This window comes from Gossypium hirsutum, chromosome A03 (assembly GCF_007990345.1).
Source record: "Gossypium hirsutum isolate 1008001.06 chromosome A03, Gossypium_hirsutum_v2.1, whole genome shotgun sequence".
NCBI lineage: Eukaryota > Viridiplantae > Streptophyta > Magnoliopsida > Malvales > Malvaceae > Gossypium > Gossypium hirsutum.
The window spans coordinates 50867643-50892965 of record NC_053426.1 but is presented as its reverse complement, the minus strand read 5'-3'; the positions used below and the strand labels follow the sequence as shown (position 1 = coordinate 50892965).

General features: G+C 31.0%; 1 protein-coding gene, 1 long non-coding RNA gene and 1 pseudogene across 4 annotated transcripts; all 3 read right to left on the bottom strand.

The window, feature by feature from the left end:
• Positions 1-178: 178 nt before the first annotated feature.
• On the bottom strand, positions 179-5039 carry LOC107893705 (putative protein FAR1-RELATED SEQUENCE 10). Of its 3 annotated transcripts, none has more exons than XM_041095910.1 (4): positions 4924-5039; positions 4698-4793; positions 1402-3009; positions 179-1311 (listed from the first exon to the last, which is right to left on the bottom strand). In XM_041095910.1, exons 3-4 carry the CDS (start codon positions 2947-2949, stop codon positions 706-708), a joined length of 2154 nt encoding a protein of 717 aa, XP_040951844.1. In that variant the 5' UTR covers positions 2950-3009; positions 4698-4793; positions 4924-5039; the 3' UTR covers positions 179-705. The 3 variants fall into 3 exon arrangements, with proteins under 3 accessions (XP_040951844.1, XP_016674249.1, XP_040951836.1); XM_016818760.2 differs by lacking the exons at positions 4698-4793; positions 4924-5039 and adding an exon at positions 3116-4533 and having other exon boundaries at positions 1402-1845; positions 1921-3009; XM_041095902.1 differs by lacking the exons at positions 4698-4793; positions 4924-5039 and adding an exon at positions 3116-4535.
• Positions 5040-7613: 2574 nt separating this feature from the next.
• Positions 7614-10114, bottom strand: LOC107894858 (uncharacterized). Its single transcript, XR_001683291.2, has 3 exons — positions 10068-10114; positions 8978-9050; positions 7614-8166 (listed from the first exon to the last, which is right to left on the bottom strand). It is a non-coding gene; the product is annotated as an uncharacterized lncRNA (long non-coding RNA).
• An 8599-nt stretch (positions 10115-18713) lies between these two features.
• On the bottom strand, positions 18714-24399 carry LOC107893704 (serine hydroxymethyltransferase 4-like; annotated as a pseudogene).
• Between the last annotated feature and the right edge of the window lie 924 nt (positions 24400-25323).

Sequence of the window (25323 nt, the reverse complement as noted above, 5' to 3'; positions counted from 1 at the left end):
AGGTATGCTTTGCATGTCACACTAACATTAGAAATGAATAAGAACTTTTACAGAAAAATTAATTTATTTTTTGATCTAATATATAAAAATTAATTTATCGAATTTTTCAAGTAAAGGAATAATATGCATGCTGTCATTTTCATTAGGAAAAGGAAAATACATAGATGAAGGCCGACAATGAATTATAATAGGGGCAAGAAATCCCTTACCAAACGATAAACTACATTCTTATACTTTTCATAAATAATCATACACATCATCCTCCGAAAACCTTCCGATACGAGACATATATGCCACATCCAAATTCCTCTGTATGCCCCCCAAAATTGAATTATATAAAGTTGGCATATTTACATGTGATGTTGATAAAGTTTTCGATGACGTCTTACCAGGTAAAAGAAAAAAGGGAAAACTATTAAACTTAATATATGATACCAACCTTAAAACCTGAAAAATGATCTGTGAAAAGAGAATGAAAAAGTCAGTATATTCCCATCTCTATGTTGTTTTCACAGTGTTTTGATGTCTAGTATCTATCAAAAGAATTCACCACTTGTGTATCTCATCCTCCACATACCCCAATATCTTTTGAATTCCAACCTTTACAGCTGAATGTATTATAAATCACGTGTATAGCTCCGAAATGTTCCAACAAGCCAGCAAACTCCAAGTCAATCTATTAGCTGTGATTTCGTACCACCAAACCTATGACTCACTGATGTTGTTAGCTGCCATATTCGAAGCAAACTCGTTAGATACTGGCATGTTCCGGACATGCTCGAGGAGTCTTGTAAGTTCCCGATGAACATGATTGAATCGTTCCTTTGTAAAAAGTGATTCAGTCAAAAGAGTTGCAGCTAGAGAATGAAAGACTTGAGCATACTCATCACTGTTACATTGGCCATTTTGATCTTCCAGAGCAACCAATGAACTCTCCAATCTCCACCGGAACAGAATATATTTCTCCGGGATTTCAAAATAGTTTTTCACTGTAAGTACTCGAAGACAATGCCGGCACAATATCCCGGAATGTTCAAACTCCTTACACGAGCAATGAATCTGCTCATCTTGTGATATCCAAATCACAAGATATTCACCTTCCATTTTCTTATAGTGTCGTACAAGATATGATCCGTTTGCCAATTCCGTTGTTGCATACTGCATCGATTGCACAATCTCGTGTTGTAATGCATTGAATGCATAAGGTGTAAGAATACTTCTTGCGTTTTCTTCAATTGGTAAGCACGTCTTGGTATGCATGTATTGCAATGCTTCTTTACTTCGGTTTCTTAAATCTGCAGCAAACCAAACCTGCCGAAAGCAAATGTTTAAAACGTGGTTCGAGACATATGGTATTTAATAAACAGGGAAAAGTTTCTCTTACATTCCTAACCAACAAACCTGCTCAAAGAATAATTGTAAACATGTCTGTCCACTCAAGATTCGTTTAAAAAATTCATCCAAAGACTGATAAAACTCAGCCGTCATTGAACGAGCAAGAAAGTAACTTCGGATGTAAGAAAGTGGCCAGGATGTTCGATATGAAAATAATAAAGCTATGTGCTTATCAGAGGCAAGTCCAAAACGGGCAACCAAATGATTCCATTGATGTTCAAACTCCTCTATACCCTCTAAGTGACACAACATATCGAATTCGGCTTTGAACTCTTCATACTGTGATCCAAGCGACGGCATGAACCAACTCGATAATTTCGAATGAACATGCCATGAACATATAACATGTTTTGTATCAGGCAATTCCCTTGCAATTGCGTCTCTTAGGCTTGAATCAATATCGGTTAGGACTGTTTGCGGACATCTACCTCTCATGAAACGAAGAAAAGTCTGTTCAAAAGAAGAAAGCCATAAATAGACAATAAGACAATTACAGATTGGGAACAAATAATTATGTCCACGAACCTGTAAAGCCCAAGCGAAAGAATTCAAACTTTCATCTTGCAGTAAAGCACATCCCAAAAAAACTGGCTTTCCATGATTATCTATACCAAACCATACTCCGAGAAGCAACCCATAGGTAATAGATCGATACGTGGTGTCAAAGGTAACCACATCACCAAACACAGTATATGCACGGACTGAATCTGCATATGACCATGAAATATTTTCAACCTTACTATTTTCATCTGTTGTATAATCGTAAACAAAATCGGCATCCCTCTCTGCCATAGCCTTGCAGGCCTCGAGAAATTCTAATGTATCATTCTCTCTTTTCTCAGTAAGTAGAGCATCATTTTCTTGAACAGACTTTTTACAAGTCCGTACAAAATTCCGAACATCCTTCTCAATAAAGGGCAATTGTCCGGGCTGAACTCCCTTTTCTAATTCCAACACCTTCACAATGCGATTGACAGGAAACCCGGCTTTGGAGAGTAAAAGAATTCTTTCCTGATCAGCTTCCTGAATTTTCCTATATGCCGGAAGCAGACGTACTTGGTCATCTTCCAACAATTCATGGTTATGGACATTACTAAATTGTGAAATGTACCATTGAGTCACACTGTTGACGATTTCTTTTGTCAAATACAATTTCGCATCACATCCGCATCGCACTGATTTCCGATCTCTTGGATGCTCCACATTGGCCTTTTTTCTTGGTTGATTAAACCCCGACCGATAACAGACAAAATCCCGTCGGTAGATCCCTAAATTCTGGCTTTCTGTGGACCGTGCTTTCCGTATTGAAAACCCATTCTTCCGTGCAAAATTGCTATAGTACTCAAAAGCATCTTCATCAGTTTTGAATATTTGACCAACATATGGCATAAAGACAGCTTCTGATGATGACGATGTTGAAGTTGTCTCATTTTTTATTAGCTGAGAGCTTACCGATGTCTGATCATCTCCTTCATACTTAACATAACACTTCCAATCTCCGCATGGACACTGCTGACGTCGAATCCAAATGTTATTTGATGGTTTCATTGTCATTTTTGTAAAAAAACAAGTGAAATGTTTCTTCAATCCCAACCTCGATGCTCTTCTTTGTACCTGAAGAAAGAAAAGCCATAAGAATTTTCATGATCTTCGTTTTATTATTCGGAACAAAAGAATACAAAGAAATTCTAAGTACATTTATCAACATAGTTTTTCTTACTTTATTGAAATTCAGTCCCTTCATGGATGAGAAAATAGTTGTCATTCCACATAAAAGTCCAATACCAAGAGGAAAACAATTTTGTACTCAGAAAATCTTTTATTCATGGTAATTTGTACCAAAATTTTAATCGAAAACTAATCAACTTGTTTCATAGTTTGTAATGTACAACTTTTATTGCAATGTTTCACGCACATCGACTTATGAAGAGTACTTGAAAGCAATGAATTGGAAAACCCAAAAACTCACTCCATTCAATGAATAGAAAATGCAAAATGTACAATGAAATGGAATCAGAAAACACGAACAGAACATACAAAGAGCAGACATTTGAAAGCAATGAACTAGAAAACCCAAAAAACTCACTCCATTTAGTGGATGAAAAATGCAAAATGAAATGGAAACAGAAAACAACAACGGAACTTATAAAGGCCAGACACTTGAAAGCAGTGAAATGGAAACCCGGAAAAGTCACTCCATTCAACCCATGGAAAATACAAAGCGTAAAATGAAATGGAAACAGAAGATACGATCGGACATTATAAAGACCAGACACTTGAAAGAAATGAAATGGAAACCCGAAAACATCAGTCCATTCAATGGATGGAAAATGCAAAATGTACAATGAACTGGAAACAGAAAACATGAACAGAACTCACAGGACCAGATGCTTGAAATTGACAAAATGGAAAATCTGAAAAACTCGCTCCACTGAACTGATGGAAAATGAAAATGTACATGAAATGGGAAAAAAAAAAAAACAAAAAACACAATCGAAACTCTTAAAGACCAGATACTTGAAAGCAATGAAAAGGAAACCCGAAAAACTCACTCTGGTCAATAGATGAACAATGTTAAATGTACAATTAAACATATGATCATCACAACAAGTTACCACTTCCTAAAAGGTAACACTTTTCAACCAAATATTTCATTCCCTCCCCTCCCCCCCAATTATTCAACTTTTCCAAATCTTTATTGTCCTTCAAGTTATCATCATGTCCGACACTCATGCTTCATGCATTCCAATATAACCCTCCAAATACCCTTCAAATTCATGATAAAAACTTAGCAACAAAGTTAAACATGCCTACGTTAGACACATGCCCTCCTTTTAACACACCCGAATCCGAGTAACATAGTGAAAGAACTACAATAAGCACTCAACAGCTTGCAACTGAATGACAAATTGAAATTTATGTACAGTAACTGTGAATCAATATATACCTGGGCATAAATTCCTAACTAAAATAATTACTCAAATTTCTTTTTCATTTTCAAAAACAAAAATATTATTAACTTCAAATCATGAAAAAAATATATGAAATATAAGGTAAACCAGAACAGACCCAACATAAAATAAAGCTTAAAAACACAAATTAATTGAAAAAAAAATTATTATCAGCTAGAAATAGGATATTTCTACAGTGCAAATCTAAGAAACATCAGAGAAGATGAAAATATAATAATAATAATAATAATAATAATAATAATAATTATTATTATTATTATTATTATAATAAAACACACACACAAATTAGAACCCAAAAATAAAAGGCTAAAAAAAAGAAACAGAAAATACCTGAAAAGAAAAAAATAGTTAATTCTCTCAGCTTTTGCCAATGTGGGGCTTTCAAAAATTAGTAGACATTGTTCCAGTTCTCGAATCAAAGTATCACTGTAAAAACAACATTAAAAATCAATTAAACCCCCAAATTTTACAGTAATAAAAAAGGACTTTTTAAAAAAAAATTAAGATTAAAAATAAAGCTGAGTAAAGAAAATTATTAACTGGAAAAGGAAAATACCTAAAACCCTATAACTCGGAATCGCATTTGAGTTTGATTTTAGTCAGTGATTTGATTTGGCGTATCTTTTCTTCAATCAGTTTACGGTTCTTAAAATTTGCCAAATTTGGGTACCGAGGAAAACTCTGTTTAATGCAAAAAAAAGTCAATGATGAAAAGTTCCGTTTCTGGACTCAGCCCATTAAACATAACCGGCCCTTTAACCCAATATCGCCTTGTAGGTTAAATTTTATTATTAATATCCTATTATGTGTAAATTACGGATTTAATAATTGTTATTTAATTTAATATTTTTAATCTTTATAATTTTTTAATGTCAAAATTTCAATACTAATTAAAATGGTAACAGTTAAATCTATGAATTAATATGGTAAAACTCTTTTTGTGAGTGTGGAAATAGCAAATTGTATAGTGTTACACATGTGGTAATATATTTATCACATAAGATCTCGACTAATTTAATTTAATGTTTTTTGTTTGTTTAGGAATAAAATTTCAAATTTAAAAGAAGACATAGATTACAAATGATTAAATTAAAGTACTGACATAAAACTCACAACTTTCTTATAATATAAAAACTAATAGTAAAATTTTATAGTAATCTAATTGAATAGACTTTACAAATTTCCATTGTAAAATTGGATCAAAACTTTTGGTTTAATTAATTGAATCGAAAATTTATCAACGAATCAATCTACTGCATTATATGAAATTCTTTATTAACTAAATTGAAAAAAAATGGTTAAATTTTGCTATTAGTCTTTGTACTAAACGTAAATTGTGAATTAAGTCTTTATGCTTTTATTTGATCATTTTTAGTATTTGTACTTTTCGAATTTTGAAATTTCAATCCTTACTAAATGGTAGCTATTAAATTAAGTTAACTTCTATTATTTTTGATATCTTATGCGAAAAAAATATTACCATATGTGATACATGCACGGGAGCGTCTGATGAAGAATCGACTGGAACAAAATCAAAGTCGTCCATGCCTATACCAATCGGGTTGAAAGATGAGGAGAATTCAAGAAGACATCCAATTGAAATTCCTGTTGGGCCTATGACTTGAGCTAGATCTAAGAAGCTCAAAGAGGCGGTGCTAGGGTTGATTTAGCAAGTTTGGACCGAGCACGAGAAGTCCAATTTCTATTGGACTCAAGATAACAATCCAACTCCATGTAATGTATTGCATGTGACAGTTTGATTAACTTGAACAAACTCTTCAGTTTTTAATTATGTGTTTTGTTTGTTAAATGCATTTGTATTTAATGTTTTGCATTAATACATCTACATCTTTTAAAATATGTATTATGTTTCTTGTTTATTGAATGCATCTTTAGTTAATGCTTTACATTAATACATTAGCATCAATTAAGACTTGCATTATGTGTTTTTCATATTAAATAAGTCATGCATTAAATCATCTCATTTGTTAAATTACTTCAAGTATAGTTTAAGTTGCATGTTCATTTAATTTGTGTGCATGAGTGTTATTAAATATGTTGTTGTTATAAGTGTTTTAAGTTATTGCTTAATGCTTAAATATCTATTTTGCAGGTGACTTTTCATATGATTAAAGACTCTTCAAGTTGGACGGTTTCAAAGCTTTTTAAAGAACATTATGGAGGTTGTTTAATGGACCAAAGGAGACTCTTCAAGTCTGAACGTTTTTGGAGTCTTTAACCTTCATCATAATGCCATTTAAGAGGATGCTACATAAGCTTTTATAATTTGGTTTCAAGGGAGCTAAACGGACATCAATTAAACACATTAAGGATACATTAAGTCTTCATTAAGGAGAGCTGGCATGCCTTTTCAACTACATCAGATTCTAATGAAGAGACATGACTCATTGGCTTCTCTACAAGAGTTAAAAACAAAATTAGTGCTTGTAATAATGCTAGTTAATGGCCGAAGCATTTGAATAATCACAAAAGTGCCCATAATATCCTGTAAACAGATATTTGATTGGATAAATGAATATTTCTGAGTTTTGTGTGAGAATTTTATTGCTTTGATCTAGGTCTAACTTATCTAGACTTATCAAGGTTCTCCTTGTGGAGTCAAACCCTTTCTTTTTAAACTTATCACTTCCAATCTTTCTTTATTTTCTGAAGTGTGACATTCTAATATATTGATGGTTCCTATTTTGCTAAATAGTGGGTCACAGTTTACTTCTTTTTCTTCAAAAATTTGTTTTTTGTTTCATTTTATAGAAATCAGGTCACATCTTTCATATCGTTGGTTCATTTCTAAGTGTTTGATTCGTGCAAGTCATCCATCCAACCTATTTTTTCTTCATTTTCATCTACCAAGTTTCCATTATCCATAATTTCACCTTGAATGCTAAATCGGGATGATTCAGAATTAAACAATTAGAAAATATAGCGTATTGTAATCGAATTCAAGAATACGATCACGCGTCAACATGTGTAATGTCATGTCAACGTACCGTTTCAACATAGTACTCACAAAAAAATTAATTTATGCATTTTATGACTGTTGTTTTGCATTAAGATTGAAATTTCAAATTTCAAAAAGCATAGGAACTAAGAATGATCAAATTAAAGAATAAGGATCAAATATATATGTTTACACATAGTTTAGGGCTAGTAGTAGAAATCAATTGCTATTGTTTGGGTTAGGACTAAAATTTTAAAATTCCAAAAGTACAAGGCCTAAAATTGACTAATTTAAAAAGTATAAGAACTACAATTGACCAAATTTAAGTACAAGAATTAAATCCACAACTTTTACATAGTATAGGTGTAACACCCTCTAACCCCAAACTGTCCCCGGAATAGGGTTACAGGGCATTATCGAAAACAGACAAACTTTATTATTACAAATCGAAAATAACCACAAAATTATACTCAAAATAAGGTTAATTACCCTTACCGAGGTTCTACGGACCTAATATGAACCTTTCGTGGGGTTAGGATTCGAATCCTAACTCTACAGGCCTCCCTGAAACACTAAACACAATTATCCAAACCGATCCAATTCACTTCCACATAACATGTAACTATATACCATTCATTTCATAAACTTAGGAATCGTCCCTTTATACTCAAACTCCTTAAAGTTTATACACCATCTTTTACATTCAAAACATTAAATATATACAAATGACCACCTAAAACCTAGTACATGCCACATTACCAAAATATAAGTTTTTTACCACAAAATGAGCTGGAGTCGGAGATGATTTTGAATGCAGAACCGGACTCTATTTTACCTAACCTGCGCACGGAAAGCAACCGTACGCTGAGTATTGAAAATACTCAGTGGTATTATCATAATTCAATTCATAACATCAAATCAAGTTTAAAACAGAAATGCACAAGTAGTCAATTGAATATGCCAATTCATGTCATATTAATGTCATTCAAATGATTATAAAATTTTCACCAACATGTAAACACTTAATTCATAACACTTTCATGTATACATAATTCATAAACATAAAGTTCATGCTTTCAACTTCACAACACAATTTCTTTTCACATTTCGTATCATCATTTTCTTTCACCTTTCATTCGATAATTCAGATAATCAGATTCAGATAATTTTTCTCATTTCACTTATAGGCCCTATTAACCTGACTCGGACCAAGGTGGATACGCGGATCCAACCAAACACACCAGAGTGGCGACCAACGCCTCATTGGATAGTTCGAAGTAAATCAGATCTATGGCACACCAAGTACCTCATCGGCCAAGCCGAAGCAATGTGGCTACCAAAGCCTCATCGAAACTATCCGAAGTAAATCTATCGCACACCTAGTGCCTCATCGACTCGAGGTCGAAGAATCCCTGAACACTTCCAATCCTATGGCATGCCAATTATATCCACTAAGCCCGACTAATTAATAGGGTTTCGATCATATTTCCATTTTCGAAACATTTTCACATTTCAATCAATTCTCTTATATTTCTCAATGTAATCACAACTAATCAACAATTCACATTCAAGTCATTTTCACGCACATTCATATATATATATTACAACTAAATATGCAATAATAAATACTATGAATTATGATAATACAAACCAATTTTCCCCGAGCTATTCCTCGACTACTTTCTCTTTCCCCTTTGTATTGGATGCCTCGATTCCTTTGTTTGCTACGAAAATTAGCATAATTATAATTAATTAATATAATACAATCCAATTTAATTCATGAGTATAAACATGCAAATTTGACCATTTTTTTTAGATATATAATTTTATCATTAAGCTGTCTGTTTGAGTCATTGTTACTAAATTATTTATATCTTGAGATACGAAACTCTAAATTAATATCCGTAAATTTTATTTGAAACTACACTCATATATCTTCTCACCATAAAATTTTCAGAATTTTTGGTCTAGCCAATTAGTACAGTTTATTCATTAAATACTCCCCTGTTACTCCATTCGACAGTTCTGACCTCTCTCTACTAAAAATCAATTATCTCATTGTACAGAACTCGAATAAGGTTCTTATTTATTTTTTTTAAAACTAGATTAATTAAGGAGTTCACACATATAAATTATACTCCATAATAATGTTTTTACAATTTTTAATGGTTTTCCAAAGTCAAAACAGAGTGTCTCGAAATCACCCTGAACCAGTGTTACAAAATTTCAAATATCTCTTGATTCATAAATTCATTGCTTACACTGTTTCCACTATAAGAAACTAGACCCAATACGCTTTAATTTCATATCTTATTCATTCTCTAATTCAATTCCTACAATTTTTAGTGAATTTTCAAATTCAGACCATTGTTACTTCCTAAAACTGTTTTGATGTAAAATGCTAATAACCAAGTTTATAACACCAATTCACACCTTATTTCTATTCAATTTCCATCAAAATATTCATATAACTATCAAATTTTCATCATTTTTCTATAATTCCGAATTTCTTTCAATTTAATTCCTAAAACTCAAAACTTATGGCTTGTTTTACAATTAAGTCCCTAATTCCATTCAAATTCAAAATTTTATCAAATTAATCCCTGATTTCATCATTTCTTCAACATAAACCCTAATCAAACCTTCATTAATTTTCAATATTTTCTCATGAATTCAAGAAAACCTTTCTCTAAAGCTTCAAAAATACCAAAATTAGAAAGGAAAGGGCTTAATTAACTTACCAATTTAACTTTCAAGCTTCAATTCTCCAATTTTTCCCTTTTTTTTTTCCTTTCCTTTCTTTCTCTGTTTCGTGAGCTTCTATGTTCTTTTCTATCTTTCTTTTTCTTTTATTTCCTTTTTATTTACTTTACTTTTAATAATAATAATTTAATATATATTTTAACACATAAAAATCTCAGATTTTTATGTTTATGCCGCCTCACTTAGGATAAATGGCATAATTTCCATTTTGGTCCTTTTTATTTTCTTTTAATTTATAATTCAACTTTCACACTTTATTCAATTTGGTCATTTTACTTAGTCACTCTTAATTAAATTAAATTCACTTAATTAAACTCTAATTTAACTCATAATTATCCTCATAAATATTTTTAATAAATATTTACGGACTTAATTTCCTAAGACGGAGGCCCTACGACTCGTTTTTCCGGTGCCCGGGAATTTGGGTGATTACAATAGGGACTAATAGCCAAATTTGAAATTTTTAATTTGATCATATTTGAATATTTAACCTTTTATAGAAAGAACATAATATAATTTATTAATTATATATTCTATTTAATATTAAAAACCATCTTTTAATATACAAAATCACATTTAAGTGAGCTAAACAATTTAATCTATGGTATAAAAAGCCGTAAGAAAAAAAATAATTAAGTTTACAGCTTAATCAAACCTAATTGAGTCATTGTGATTAATAAAAAAAATCAATTAAGTCCCTCGTTTAATGATTTCTGTTTTAAACCACATTGATTGTGTTAAGATTAGTTAACGGGCCAATTATATAGCGACACATGGCAACATCAGACTTAATCTTTTTTCTATGAATAAAAAACATTACAATAAATTACTCATAATTAAAACTCAAGTCCCTTTGGAGGCGTTTCGAATAACTGGAAACCATTACTATTACCAGTAGTCATTTTAGCTAGATTATCAACCTCTTTATTACACTATCTAGATACGTGATGAATCGATCAATGCACTATTTTAGCCAATAACATTTTGATTCTTCCAACCAAAGTGGAATTCAATACATTTGTAGAATTGCCCTGTAAAACTAGTACCGCCTCTTGACTGTGTGAGAAGATACTCAATCTGTCAAAACCTTTATTAAGTGCAATCATCAAACCATCTCGAATACCCCACAATTCAAGATCTAAAATAGAACATATTCCTACAAATAAGTTAAACCCAAGAATCCATCTACCGTACCTGTCACGCAACACTCCCCCAATCATAGCAAACCCAGAACTCTCTTTTACTACACCATCAAAGTTTAATTGGATCCAATTTCCGAACATGAGTAAAACTGAGATCTGAGCTCACCAACTGGAAGCATTTACCTCATGGAAAGAGGTATATTGTTTGGCCCAACTATACGAACCTTTAATCAATTCCTCACACTCCACGTTATTCCTTGAAAAATAAAAAAATTCCAGTTCTTCCAGATATGTTATGCTACCATTCCAACCAACCTCTTCCATATGTATCCTAAGATTATTCTATAGATTAGCTGCAACCCACTCATACACATTTCCAAGGAAAAAGTATCAAACTTAATTGTAAGTATAATCCCAGACCATATATTCTTAGCTCCAAAACAATTACGAATAGCATGTAATATATCTTCAGAGGCATAACCACACAGGTCACAAGAACCATCCGACCCAATCTCTCTTTTTGCACACTCCAAATTGATAAAAAGACGTTGTTTGAGAATGAGTCAAATAAAATATCTAACTCTTTGATGACATTGAAATTTTCAAAGGACTTAATCTTTAGTTTTCTAATAAAAATATAAAAATTGTAAATAAAAAAATATAAGTCATAAAAATAGTAAAAAGTTATAAAAATTATTTAAAAGCATACAAAATATTTTTTAAATATAAAAATAATGAAAAATAGTAAAAATATTAAAAAATCATAAAAATTGTAAAAGAATTATAAATTATTAAAAATAATATATAAACATATAAAAATATAAAAATTGAATTATAAACTAAAGTTTATATTAAAATTTATATAATTTATTAAATTTTTTATATAAAATGTATCTTTTCTTCCTTCTTTTGTCTCTATTATCATCCCCTCGAAAAGGGACTATATAAAGCTGAGTAAAGAAATTGAGAAAATTGAAAAAAATCAATGTATTTAGTTGGATTTAGATTTAAATGGAATCATTAATAATTTTAATAACATTCAAATCATTTTGGCGTATGAGAGCAAATATAATAATTTCATTAAACAAAATGTATTAATTTAAAACCACGATTTTAATGCTTAATAGAAGTACTATAAAACAGAGTTTTTATCAAAACAAAAGTTCTTTATATAAGTCATTTTCAAAATACTCATATGCACCACCTCCATGAATCATGCATGATACAAACACAAAGCAGTTGGCTCATGACAAAAGCAGCACTTAGCGTAGTCATTCTAACAAAGCCTTCCTTCAGTCAGCAAACCTGAGAAGGAAAAAGGGTAACAAAGTAAGTTCAAATGAACCTAGTGAGTTCCAAAGAGAAATCATACATAGCATTACCGATAATACATCTGAACCTTTCTAAAGGGTTCACACACATACACATAGTACACCCAATGGTATATACAGAACACAGACAGACTCAGTACGCCAACTAGCTTATCACTCGGGTTGCGAACTTAATGAGTCCGCCTAAAGCATCTAGGTTGGGTAGATACTTAACAAAAGAGTTCGGCAAACTACAGAACTCGCCAAACCTAAGAGTTTGTCAAATGGCGTATACACAAAATTCTATACTTAGTTAAGATAAACACTTCACTTACTCATCTATCCTTATTTTACCAACAACAAGCCAAACAATAACCAATTAAGAAGACTCCGTCGGGAGGGCTATTATAGATACAGTGCCAAATGGTTGTTGAGGGAGCTTTGCAATGGGTTCAGGTTGCTGATAGATGGAAAGGAGAGGTGATAACGTTCGAGATCTTGAAGATGAAATGCATGATGTCACTACAACAAAACAGGCTTATCGCGACACTTTTTTTAGCTTTAGACGACTCAAAAAAGGTTGGCATAGGTCCTCGCGACGCTTTTCTCGACACTTTCGAAAACGTCATCTATAGTGCAATTGGCATAGGTTCCGCGATACTTTTGAAAAAGCATCGACATAATTCAACATAAACCGACCTTTATTGATAGGCTGGGAAAAACATAGTCAAAGTCGATGTTTCGTAAAAGTTGGCATAGGGTGGAATAGAAAACAAAAAAAAAATGTCAGAATAAAGCATACACATGCCGAATTTTAAAGAATTGGGTCATGCCCACGTCAAATGCGACGTTAAAAAGGTTGGGATAGATAGGTTCTAAGGCAACCTTAAAATGGTTGGGTTAGACTCGTCTAATTCTATACCAACCTTTAAAGAGTTGAATCATGCCCACGTCAAATGTGACGTTAAAAAGGTTGGGATAGATAGGTTCTAAGGCAACCTTAAAAGGGTTAGAATAGACCCATCTAAGGCAACCTTCAAAAGGTTGGGATAGACACATTTAAGGCAAATTTTTTTTCTATTTTTTATTATTTCAATATTAATATATTTTCATAAACAATTCTAGTGAATAATGATATAAATTTTGCTTTAAATACAACTAAAAAATATAAAATTAAAATTAAAATTAAAATAAAGGTTGAATATTCACTACAAAAATTGATCCCACAATCAAAATACACTAACATTTAGCCGAAATGCATACCACCAACATTCAATCCAATGTACAAAAGTAAACAAATTAAAAAGTACCTAAGACGATGGACATTGATATTGATGTTGTACTACATAAAAGCTAATACAGTCTGAAACTGCAATCCTACTCACAAGTTCTTCTTGGCGTAGGGCCGAACTCGGGGATGACCCATCATTATTTGCTATTAAACTTTTTGGACCATCCGAGTTAAGGCTTAGATCATGAGAGTGCTCAGTGCTATTACCTTCTTTATGGGAATTTGTCTGCTTTGATTCACTGTCCTTGAAATAATCCATTGCAAGTGTTTATGATCCAATACAACATTTAAAGGAAAACAAAAAACAAGGGAAGGAACGACAAAAAATGATACAAACATGGGTTTTGGTCTTAATGTCAAACATTGAATTTTCATGTGCATATCATAATCATAAGTGTAATATTTTTTAGAAAAACATCCAATGTTATGTTTCATTTAAATTATCAAAAATCCTACTTTAATTGAGTTAGTTCATGTAATTAAATTTGCATTAAAAAGGAAATCCAAATTACTTAGAAGGTAACCATCTTCCTAAGATATCTCTTTCACTTTTTTATCTGTTTCGACCAAACTTGAATATTCTAACAACTTACAACTACTAAATCCAAAGATAACTATTCTCTTCACTAAATCCAGTTACCGAAAGACCAAAAGAAGTTCAGCAGATAAACTAGCAGGAAGCAACATATACATCAGATTTCATATAGATGAATTAAACAAACTAAACTCATCGCCATCTTCTTCTTCGTCAATCATACAAAAACATATACATAAGATTTCATATGGATGAATTATATACAACAAACGAAGAAATTGCCTAAAAACAAATTCGTCTTTTGCAGAGCGCTTTTGCAAAGATTTCCACTTTTATTTAAGAAATTTAAAGAAAACAAAAGAAAAGGAACGATTATTATTGAATGAACATAATTTCATATTCAATTGGTTCAACCCTTTTGTTTAGACCGGTATATCAATCAGTTCCAAAAAAACAAAATAAGAACCTAATTAAGGCCTCAATTTTTTTTGTAGCTTTTCTAATTTTTCATCAAAGTTAGTTGTAGAGAAAAAAGCAAAAGAACAACAAAAGGACAATGAATAACAGTTAAAAATATACAAAAAGTTTCACATAAATATGTAAATCAAACATTTTATTATTCAAATAATGTATATTCTTAACATTTAATTATTTGAAAAAAAAAAGATAATATATGATGATTCTCTTGTCCAAGTGCCACCATGACTATAAATTCATAGTAAGTAGGCAACCTAATGTGAGAAATTTAAATAATGTTATTCTCATAATAATGTTTTTCACAAATAGCAAGTGTAAAATAGGGATTGAATCCATCATCCAAAGTCCACTTCAAAAGTAAACACAATCTAATACAAGCCAACCACAAAACCCCTTTAAAAACAAAACAAACAGAACTTCAGCAGACACATGCCAGTGGCCATAAAATGGAAGAACTGTTTTGTAAGAGCTACAAGAAAGGTACACATGCACACACATACAAAGCAAAGAGGAAAACATTTTTAATGAATAGTAAATAATCCTAAGACGAAATCTAAACTAACAAGAGATTATACCAAATGAAGTTAAACTCTCAAAGCTATCTTAAGCATGTATGATTGACTGTGCAATTACTTGTGGATACGTAATTTGCAACTAAGCTCTAAATGTGATAAACTATCAAATGTTAACTTGAAATTGTTCACAACCTTCTTCCATAGTTCATATTTTCCCTATAATTCTAACTATTTCCCAACAACTAAGTGAATCAATTGAGAGCATAAAGAATCAAGCAGCAAGGCAAAAACCTAAGAAGAAGAAAGGTTTTGGCATTAAAAAAAAGAGAAGGGTATAAGAACCTGCCAAACGCGATGGAGACGCTTCTTGGCGTTGGCTTTGCGGGTGGAAGTGAGCTTAATTCTCTTCCAAATGAGATCACCAGTGTCGTGCTTCTTCACTATCTGTTTTCTATATCTGATTGGGGGTGGGATTTGTATATGAGGAGGAAGTATTCTGTTCGGCGTTAATCGCCTATATTCTGGCAGCTTGGCAAATATATTTTGATATGTGTCGTAATGACACAATGTGGTGTGTAGGGATGTGTGAGTGTTTTAAACCCCACATGGTGTGATGGGATGGTCGGAGTTGGTGTGTAAAAGATAGGAGTAAGATTTTGCATATCTGAAATTTGTATTTGTTATCTGAGAATGTTATCTGAATCTGGATGAGTATCTGACGGTGTACATGACTCTGTATGTTTACATGTTTAATTCTGTTCAGTTATACATTGAGTTTACGAAAACTCACCTTTGTTTGTCTGTTCTGTTCAGGTAATCTACAGACTTAGACGGATCGGAGCGGCAGAGACTCAGCGGTGACCACTCGATTGTAAATAGTTTAAATTTGGCAATTTATTATTTCATTTATGATTTTGGTTTTCATTTGAGACTTGTAATTTCTGGGACTCTTTGGACCTTATGACTATTAACTGCTAATTTTAGTTTGTTGATAATCTGCATGCCTTGATAAATTACTTTATTAAACCCGATGGTTTTTTCCGCAAAAAGAGGTTTTTCTAAAAATACGAATTGGATTTCTAAAATGCATCAGTTTTGTTAGACTTCCGCTGTAAAATAGGTCTTGGCAAATAACTAATTAATTAATGTTTTCGAAAATGGATATAAAGTATATGAGTTGAATAACTGAAATGATTTTAGGTAACTAGACCCATTCTCTATTACTTCTTCAGATTCGGCTATAACGTCTAGACCGGGTTTAGGGTGTGACACAAAGGTTGGGATAGATTATATTTTCCCAACTCTTTCTAAAAAGTTGGAATATAATAGATTTTTCCAACACCTAAAAGGTTGTTTAAAGATACAAATTTAAACAACCAAAAAAAGGGTCGGCATGGTTCAAAAAGAGTCATCTTAGGGTTTTCTTATAACAACACTTTTATATAGTTTGGAAATGTATAACAACTGCTGGCATAGTATTGGGCAAAACTGATACTTTTTTAAGCGTTTCCTTAGGCATGCATATACTGATGCTTACACAAGAGTTGGCCAAAGTGTATATAGACAAGTCTATCTTAACACTTAGGAAAGTGTTGGCCCAAAAGTGTCACGATAGACCTATTTTGTTGTAGTGCGTTGAGTGATATGGAGGATGATGAGTAGGGATGAATCCGGGATTTTACTCCAAGGGGGCGAAACTTTTAGATTCGAACAACATTTTTTTAACGTAAAAATATGTTAATTCTTCTCGGATACTTTTTGTTCTTATCAAATAAATCAATTTAATTTTGTAAAAAAGCATGGACGATTTAACTATAAAAAAATTAAAAGTAAAAAAAGCACACTATATATAATTAAATATTTCTTTCCAATATGCAAAAAAGAATAACTAATACTATATTAACATTTTTATAAATATCATTATAATTCTCGATATCTCGTTCAAGAACTTGAGAAGACTCGATATCTCGTTCAGGAGCTTGGGAAGACTCGATATCGCGTTTAGGAGCTTGGGATTGAGAAAACTTGATATCTCATTCAGGAGCTTCGGAAGATTCAATATTTGATTTTTCTCCACTAATAACAGAAGGTTGAGGAGCCGATTGATCATTATTGCTTTCTAACACCCTTTTCTTGAAAAAAAGATTCGACCTTTTTGTTGACCATAATTGAATTGAAAAACCTGAAGACTATAATAATATATTAAACAATAACATATTAGGAAAAAAAATAAGTCAAATAAATAAAGAACATAATTTATATAAAAATATTTATCGAGAGGTTTTTTGTGTTAGGAGCCGAGAAGAAGATAATTTGTATTTTTTAACTCTATGCTCTTAGTTTCAGCATCAATCTCCTTTCTTTTTTTCTCGGCAGTGTTGGCACCTTACCAGAGGAAGATAATTCCTTAGTAAGACCTACAAATCAAAATACAAGAAAATCACTAACCTAATATGTACGAGTATGGGTCAAATCAATTAATTATGGAATTTGTCTTTAAAGTCCCTATTGGGCCCCTAATTTAATCTTTCAAGGCTCATCATACATTAATATTTGATCATTATTATTAAAGTTATATAATTAAAAACTGAAAATTATTTTGTTAATATAAAGTATAACTATATGGCTTAAGGAACGAATTATATGAAATACAATTTGGTTAAGGGGGTGAATGTTATACAATGTGGACACCAAATCTAAAATTCATGATAATTTATATATAAAATTCAAAATTCTAAAAATTCCAAGGGGATGACCGCCCCCGCGCCCTTCGGATTCATCCCTGATACTGATGAGATAGTTTGCATGCCAAATGAAGGTGATTTGTATGGAGATTATGCTTTGAACTAGGTTTAGTTTTATAATAATTTTTATATTTTTATAATTTTAAATAATTTTTGGTTTAAAATTTAAAGTTTATTTTAATAAAATTTATAAGGGTTTATATTTTTATATAAAATTTTAAAATTTTAAAATCTAAAATTTTTAATAATTTTTAATAAATTTTATTAGAAAAATAAAAGATTAAATATGGGTTGGCATGAATCACTATCTGTTTCGTTTATTAATTAATTTTAACGATCAATATGATTAAAGATGAAAATATTTAATTGATTTTTTATTCAAGTGGAAGACTTAATTAATTTTTGATTTTTTTTCTTAATCTACTAATCAGAGGTCTAATCTATTGAAAAGGTATTTGATTTTCATAAGCTTGATTAAAAATGTCAAAATTAATTATGTTGAATAAATATTTTCTAAAAAATCAAATTTACTATTAAACTCATCTTTATTTATTTTGTTTTGACATCAAGACACAAAAGCTGAAAATAACAACCATATAATAAGCTTGTATAAAAATCAATCATTGTATTTCATTTGGGGCATTAGGAAGCCAGGGATATCAAAAGAAGATGCAAACTTTTCAACATCATCCTTCAACTCTTCAATCTCTTTGTCATGTTACAAACCTTTGTTGAAGTCCTTCAATAGCTTTCCGTACTGTTTTTGGATGTTGAATGTAATCTTCACAGCTCGGTCTAGCAACTCTCCGATCCCTTCAAAGTCTTTCTCAACTAAACCTCTCGATGTCATGGCTGGACTACCTGTCGTGGGCATCCAATTCATGGATTAAGTGAGGTAACCTAGAGTTTACTGAACTTTTTTCTTAAACAATAAGTGAACAGGTAATATTCCACAAGTCACTCTTGTTTGTAAATATGTAACTACCATCTCTCTTTCCTCCCAAAAGTCGAGAAATAAGTAATGTAAGCAAAGAGAGGGAATGATTCCCTTGGGTTCTTGATGGTAATGACACAAGTATCTTTAAATTGTTAGCAAGTGCTTACTCCTTCCACTAAATCACTTAAAATTAGGAGCAAAGAATCCCCATTCCATGTCATGCTAACTAATCATCAACATTACTTTGTACAAGAAAATATGGCTTTAGAACACCACGATCCCATCATTGATGGTTGAATGAAATAGAAAATGTAAAAAGTCATATCTCTATTCTCTTGCAAAAAGCTTAACCAGTTTTTTCAACATCATCTAATCTATTGGAGAACTATTAAGAGATCAAAGCATGTACTTGAATATACATATGAAGGCAGGGTGATTTCTTCTCACCCGGACCCTAACCCTAACCCAATTTTTACTTGAGAATTTCTTCAAACCTCTGATGTATGCCAAAATTTTACATAATCTCCTATGTCATATTAGTTTTTATAATTAAAATATATATATAAAAAAATAGTTATATTGAAACAATGTCAATTCCTTCTCGAAAACTTTAGAAATAAGGCAAATGGTATTACCAATTCGAACACCTCCGGGAGACACGGCATTGCTGTCACCAAAAACAGGGTTCCTATTAACTGTAATGTTGCAGGCGTCACACACCTTCTCAAACTTGTTACCTGCAACAACATCATCTTCACTGAATCAAACCCCATTTTCCAGTACTAAAATCTAGATTATCGAGCTTGAGAAATAATCTAGTTTTTATTTTTATTTTAAATCAGGCTCAAACTTGACTCCACTTTATTTAATCTCTACTTGAGTCAAACATGGTTGTGGAGGTTCAGCAGTTTAGACCTCGGTTAAATTATTTTGAATTTTTTTTAAAAACAATTAATTATATTTAAAGAAATTCCATAAATGATTTATAAAAGGGAAAATATTATGTTTAAGAAACTCTATAGATTTATAAAAAGAAATCAGATTTTATTGGTTTTTCCTTTTTATTTTTCATCCATATTCAACTTACAAAAGTTGAATTTTAAATCTTTCAATTTTATACAAATATAATTATATAAAGTCCAACTCAGGTTGTACCAAGCTTGAGCTCCACCTAAAGTTTAAAGCTTAATTCAAAATGAAAATCAAACCACTTGAGCAAGCTAAAGTTGAGTTTCATTTTTATACTTGTTATTATGTTACAATTCCATTCTTTAATGACTAAACCAAATTCAAACATTTTAAGTAAAATATATATATATATATATACCAGTGAATCCGAGAGGACGAATATCCCGAAGAAGTAGGTGGTTATCGGTTCCGCCGGTGAGAAGGCGGTAATCTTTGCTGATCAAGTAGTTTCCAAGAGCGGCGGCATTGGCCTTAACTTGTTTAGCGTAAGCCTTGAACCCAGGAGACATGGCTTGCTTCAACGCCACTGCCAAAGCACCTATTTGGTGATTGTGAGGGCCGCCCTGAACCGATGGGAATACTGCAAAATTCATTTTATCTTCAAACTCGTACATTGTACCATTTTCTGCTGCACCGCTCTTCTTTGGTGGCTTGGTCCTTTCCGATAGAATATCATGCCCGCCCGTGGACCCCTTAAGCTCTTGTGAGTGGTGGTTGTCACAACGTCCGCGAACTCGAATGGATTTGCTGCCTCCTGTTTCAACAAATTCAACCATTTTGACTTTTAATGATAAAAAACTTCAATTTTAACATCTTATTTTTTTTTTCAAATTTATCATGGATAAAAATTTGGAACAAATATATTATAATTTTTTTAAGTGAATTAATTTAAAGTATTTAGAATAATTGAGAACAAAGTAACATTTTTATTGTGAAAGAATTGAAGTGTTTTTTTTTTAACAAAGTTTTTACAATTTTTTTTATCTATACTATATATGAGGAGTTTGATGGAGTTGATATCATCCATCAATCCAATCTCAACTCAATTATAAAATTACAATAAAAAATTATTTCTTTTACAAAACAATAAGCATTATTTTGAAATATATATTTTTTGTATTTTGATAAATCTATAAAAAAATTATCAAACCCAAGTACCAAATTAGATAAAAAGAAGTCTTAGGTATCAAATGTATAAAAAAGTGTCAAGTTCAAATATTGAATTGGACAAAAAAATCAAGTACAGCTTAGAAAAATGTCAAGTTGATATATAAAATTAAAAAAAAAATTTAAGTACAAAATTAAAAAAATATATATAAAAAAATCAAATACCAAGTAATATTATATTAAGCCTGCCAAAAGAATATTTCTATAATATATAACAAAATTTGCACTATGAAAATACTTTTTTTTTTATTTCTTATCATATTATTAAATTATTTTTTAAAAATATTTATACTTATAGTTATAAAATAGAGTTTTAAGATGAAAAAATGTGTAAGTAAACATAAAATAAAGATTTAAATTCATACGCAATATTAATTGTTTTATTTGGTATTATATGTTTAAAGAGTTTAAGCATAAAATAAAATAAAAAAAATTATTAGTTAGTGATACAATAAATATTGATTTTATATTTTGAGATTATTTGGTAATATATATTTTAGGAGTTTTGAGTATAATTAACAATGACAGTGAATTTTTAAAGTGATTAATAATAATTCTTTGGGTAAACTATAAAAATAGTGACATTTGTTTGCTTTAAATTATATTTTAGTCACTTATGTTTGAAATGTTAAGTTTTAGTCATTTACGTTATCGTTTTGTTACGAAGTAGTCACTCTATCATTAAGCTTCATTACCTCCCTAACGACAATCTTACGTGGCAGTCCAAATGAGTTTTAAATGTAAACTTGGATATCCAACTAGGATGAGAATACTTTTTTCAGTCAAAATAGAAAATAAAACTAAAAGAAAAGGGAGATGAATTGTTTTTATTTTCCAGTTCAAGGTGTAATTAATTTAAAATTTTCAATTGCCTATTCTTGTCCCAGTTGGACATCCAAATTGACATTTAAAGCTCATTTGAATTGCCACATAGGATTGTCATTAGGGAGGTAACGGAGTTTAATGGCAGAGTGACAACTTCATAACAAAATAATAATATAAGTGATTAAAACATAATATGATTAAAATATAAATTAAAGTAAAGAAAGGTGATTATTTTTATAGATGGAGGTATAGCGTGAAAAAGGTGAACATAAAGTGTATGTTAGTTAGAAAAATCACCCACTAAAACAGGAGTTGAGATAGATTGTTAAAACAAACAAAACAAATTAGAGAAATTAGAAGTTTCTAACATTCAAATAATGGTATCAAATGAAACAAATGAAGCTAATTGAAGATGAAATGATATAATGTTAATTTTTTTACATGTAATTTGATTATATCCTCCAAAACCTTCCTATTTTAAAGAAACTCATATTTCAACAACCATTTTTTTAAAATCAATTTATTAGTTTTGTGTAAATATTTTTGCATTTATAATCAATCATTGCCAAATATTTGTTGTTTTAAGATTGGTTAAAATATGCCTATAGTTTTTATACTAATCTAAAAATTAAGTATTTAGTTTTTTTATTTGTATTTTTAGGAATTATTTTATTTTTTAGATTTTAAAATTTAGGTCAAACTGTTAATGCTATTATTATTATTTTGTTAAATTTAAGTTAATTACGACATATTTTTTTCTAATTATATTTAAAAAATGTTGTAGTTAGGGGTGAGCAAAATTCGATTTGACTCAAAAATTTTGAATTTTGAATTAAACGAATGGAGTCAACTCAATTTTTTTTTTCGAATTTCAAGTTCAAATCATGTTGAGTTTTCGAATTCAAATAACTCGAATAAACCGATACTTGTCACCCTTTACTCCTAACTAAAAAAAATCAAAATCAACCAAAAAAAACCTCTAAACCTAAATAGTAATAATTTTATTTATATCTACTATTTATATTATTAAATTAGATTTTACATTTTGTATTATTTATATTATTCAATTGTTTAATCAATTGAATTATTAATGATGCTATAAAATATTTGTATTAAAATTTTATGTTGGTGTCAATATCACATTTTATATTTAAAATAATTTTTATTAAAAAAATCATATTTTTACATTTAATATATTTTTTAATTTTAAAATACATAGTGACAAGAATCAGAGGATAATTGAAGCAACTGAGTATGCAAAAAAGATTAATAAATAAATTATGAGGTGATGAAAGTTAATAATAAATTTGATTAAGATAAGTGACAGTGGTTACAAGGCCTAAAATTATTTTTTTTAAATTTAACCCGAACAAATATATTCAATTCAAATTTTATCTTACTCGATTCGATAAAATTTCAAATCGAGTTAGGATGATAAAATATGATTTGTCAACTCGATTAATTTAAAACTTTTTATTCAATTCGATCAAAGACTCACCCTTAATTACAACAGTCAATTTAACAAAAAAATTAACATAATAACAATTAAACTTAAATTTTAAAATTTAAAAAATAAAATAACTAAATTTCTAAATATCCAAGTATAAAGATTAAATTCCTATTTTTTTGAAAAAATATAGTGACTGTAGGCACATTTTAACCTTTCAGATTTATTAAAATTTTTTGAGACCCAACCCGGAGTGCAGTGCAATGATAATACCAGAGCAGCCACAAGGCCACTAACGTGAGCCATGTCACACAGCAAGAGAGCGCCGCGCTTATCCGCAACCGCCCTGAACCTGCCGTAATCCCACTCCCTCGGATACCCACCACCCCCGCAAATGATCAGCTTCGGCCTGAACTCCATCGTCCTCTCTTCCAACATTTCGTAGTCAATATACCCGCTACTCGATTTCACTTTATAAGCCAAACTCTCGAAGTAAATCGAACTCGCCGATATCTTCTTCCCGCCGGCAGTACAGTACCCATGCGTCAAGTGACCGCCCGAAGGCAAATCCAATCCCATGATCCGATCATGTGGCTTAAGAACCGCCGTGTAAACGGCGAAGTTCGCCGGCGAACCAGAGTACGGCTGAACGTTGACGCCCCATTTGGCGGGATCGAGATTGAAAGCTTGTAAAGCGCGGGATCTGCACAGGTTCTCAATCTCGTCAATGAATTGATTTCCGCCGTAGTAACGGTTCCCCGGCATGCCTTCGGAGTATTTGTTGGTTAAAGCACTGCCGAGGGCCTCGAGCACGGCGGAGGAAGTGAAGTTCTCGGAAGCTATGAGCTCGATGCCGCGGCATTGGCGACGCTTCTCCTTTTCAATGAGGTCGTGGATTTCGGGATCGATGGATTCCAAGGAGGCGTTGCCCCAAGCGTTCACTGGCTCCATGCTTGTTGCGGGGAGAAATGGTGAAAATTGCAAGTTATTGAGGGATTTACAAAGAGTTGAATGAAATGACCTTTTTAAAATTTTGTCAAAAATGATTTGAACATTAGATTATAGCTAAAAATGATGTCAGGCAATTGGAGGTTTTGTAATGGAATAATTCAGTTATGTTATATATATCTCTAAATCCATTATTACAACAACTGAAATCTTCAACTTAATCATCAGAATCAGAAAAAGTGCAAAACATATTCCATACCATAAAACCTATCTTTAATCAACCTTCTACACCACAATGGAAATTTTGCATTTCTCACCACATCTCCCTCCTTTCCTTTTACATTGTTAACAAAAATGGTTAAATTCCAGTTCTGCTCCCCCTACTTTTAACTATATAAAATGGGCAAATTTCAATTTCGATCCCTATATATGCTCAATTTTGAGATTTGATCTTTATACTTTAATTTTGGACATAACTCATATTTATAATGCTATTAGTTAGTCTAAATATTTTATTCCGGTTTAAATTTAAAAATTTGTTAAATTCAAGTCCATTATAATATCATTTTTGTGACATAATTATCGAGTGAGTACATTTTTTTAATTTTAAAATGTCACACCAATAAATTAATCGAAGAATTTTAACAGTGTTAATAACTGGACTGAAATTTTTAAATTAAATAAAATAAAAAATTAAATTCTAAATATACAGAAAATAACAAAATTTAAATTTTATTATAACCTTTAAAATTTTAATTATTTAGTCCAAAAATAATTAATTCAACACAAAACAAAAACGTGGGTCGGAAACCATTTGGGATTTCAAGCTTTTGTAGAAGCTTCAAGTTCAACTATGTCTCTCTCTCTTTTTTCCCTTTAGTTTTTTATTTTATGCGGCAATGCTTCGCGATTTTGTTTGTCTTTTAT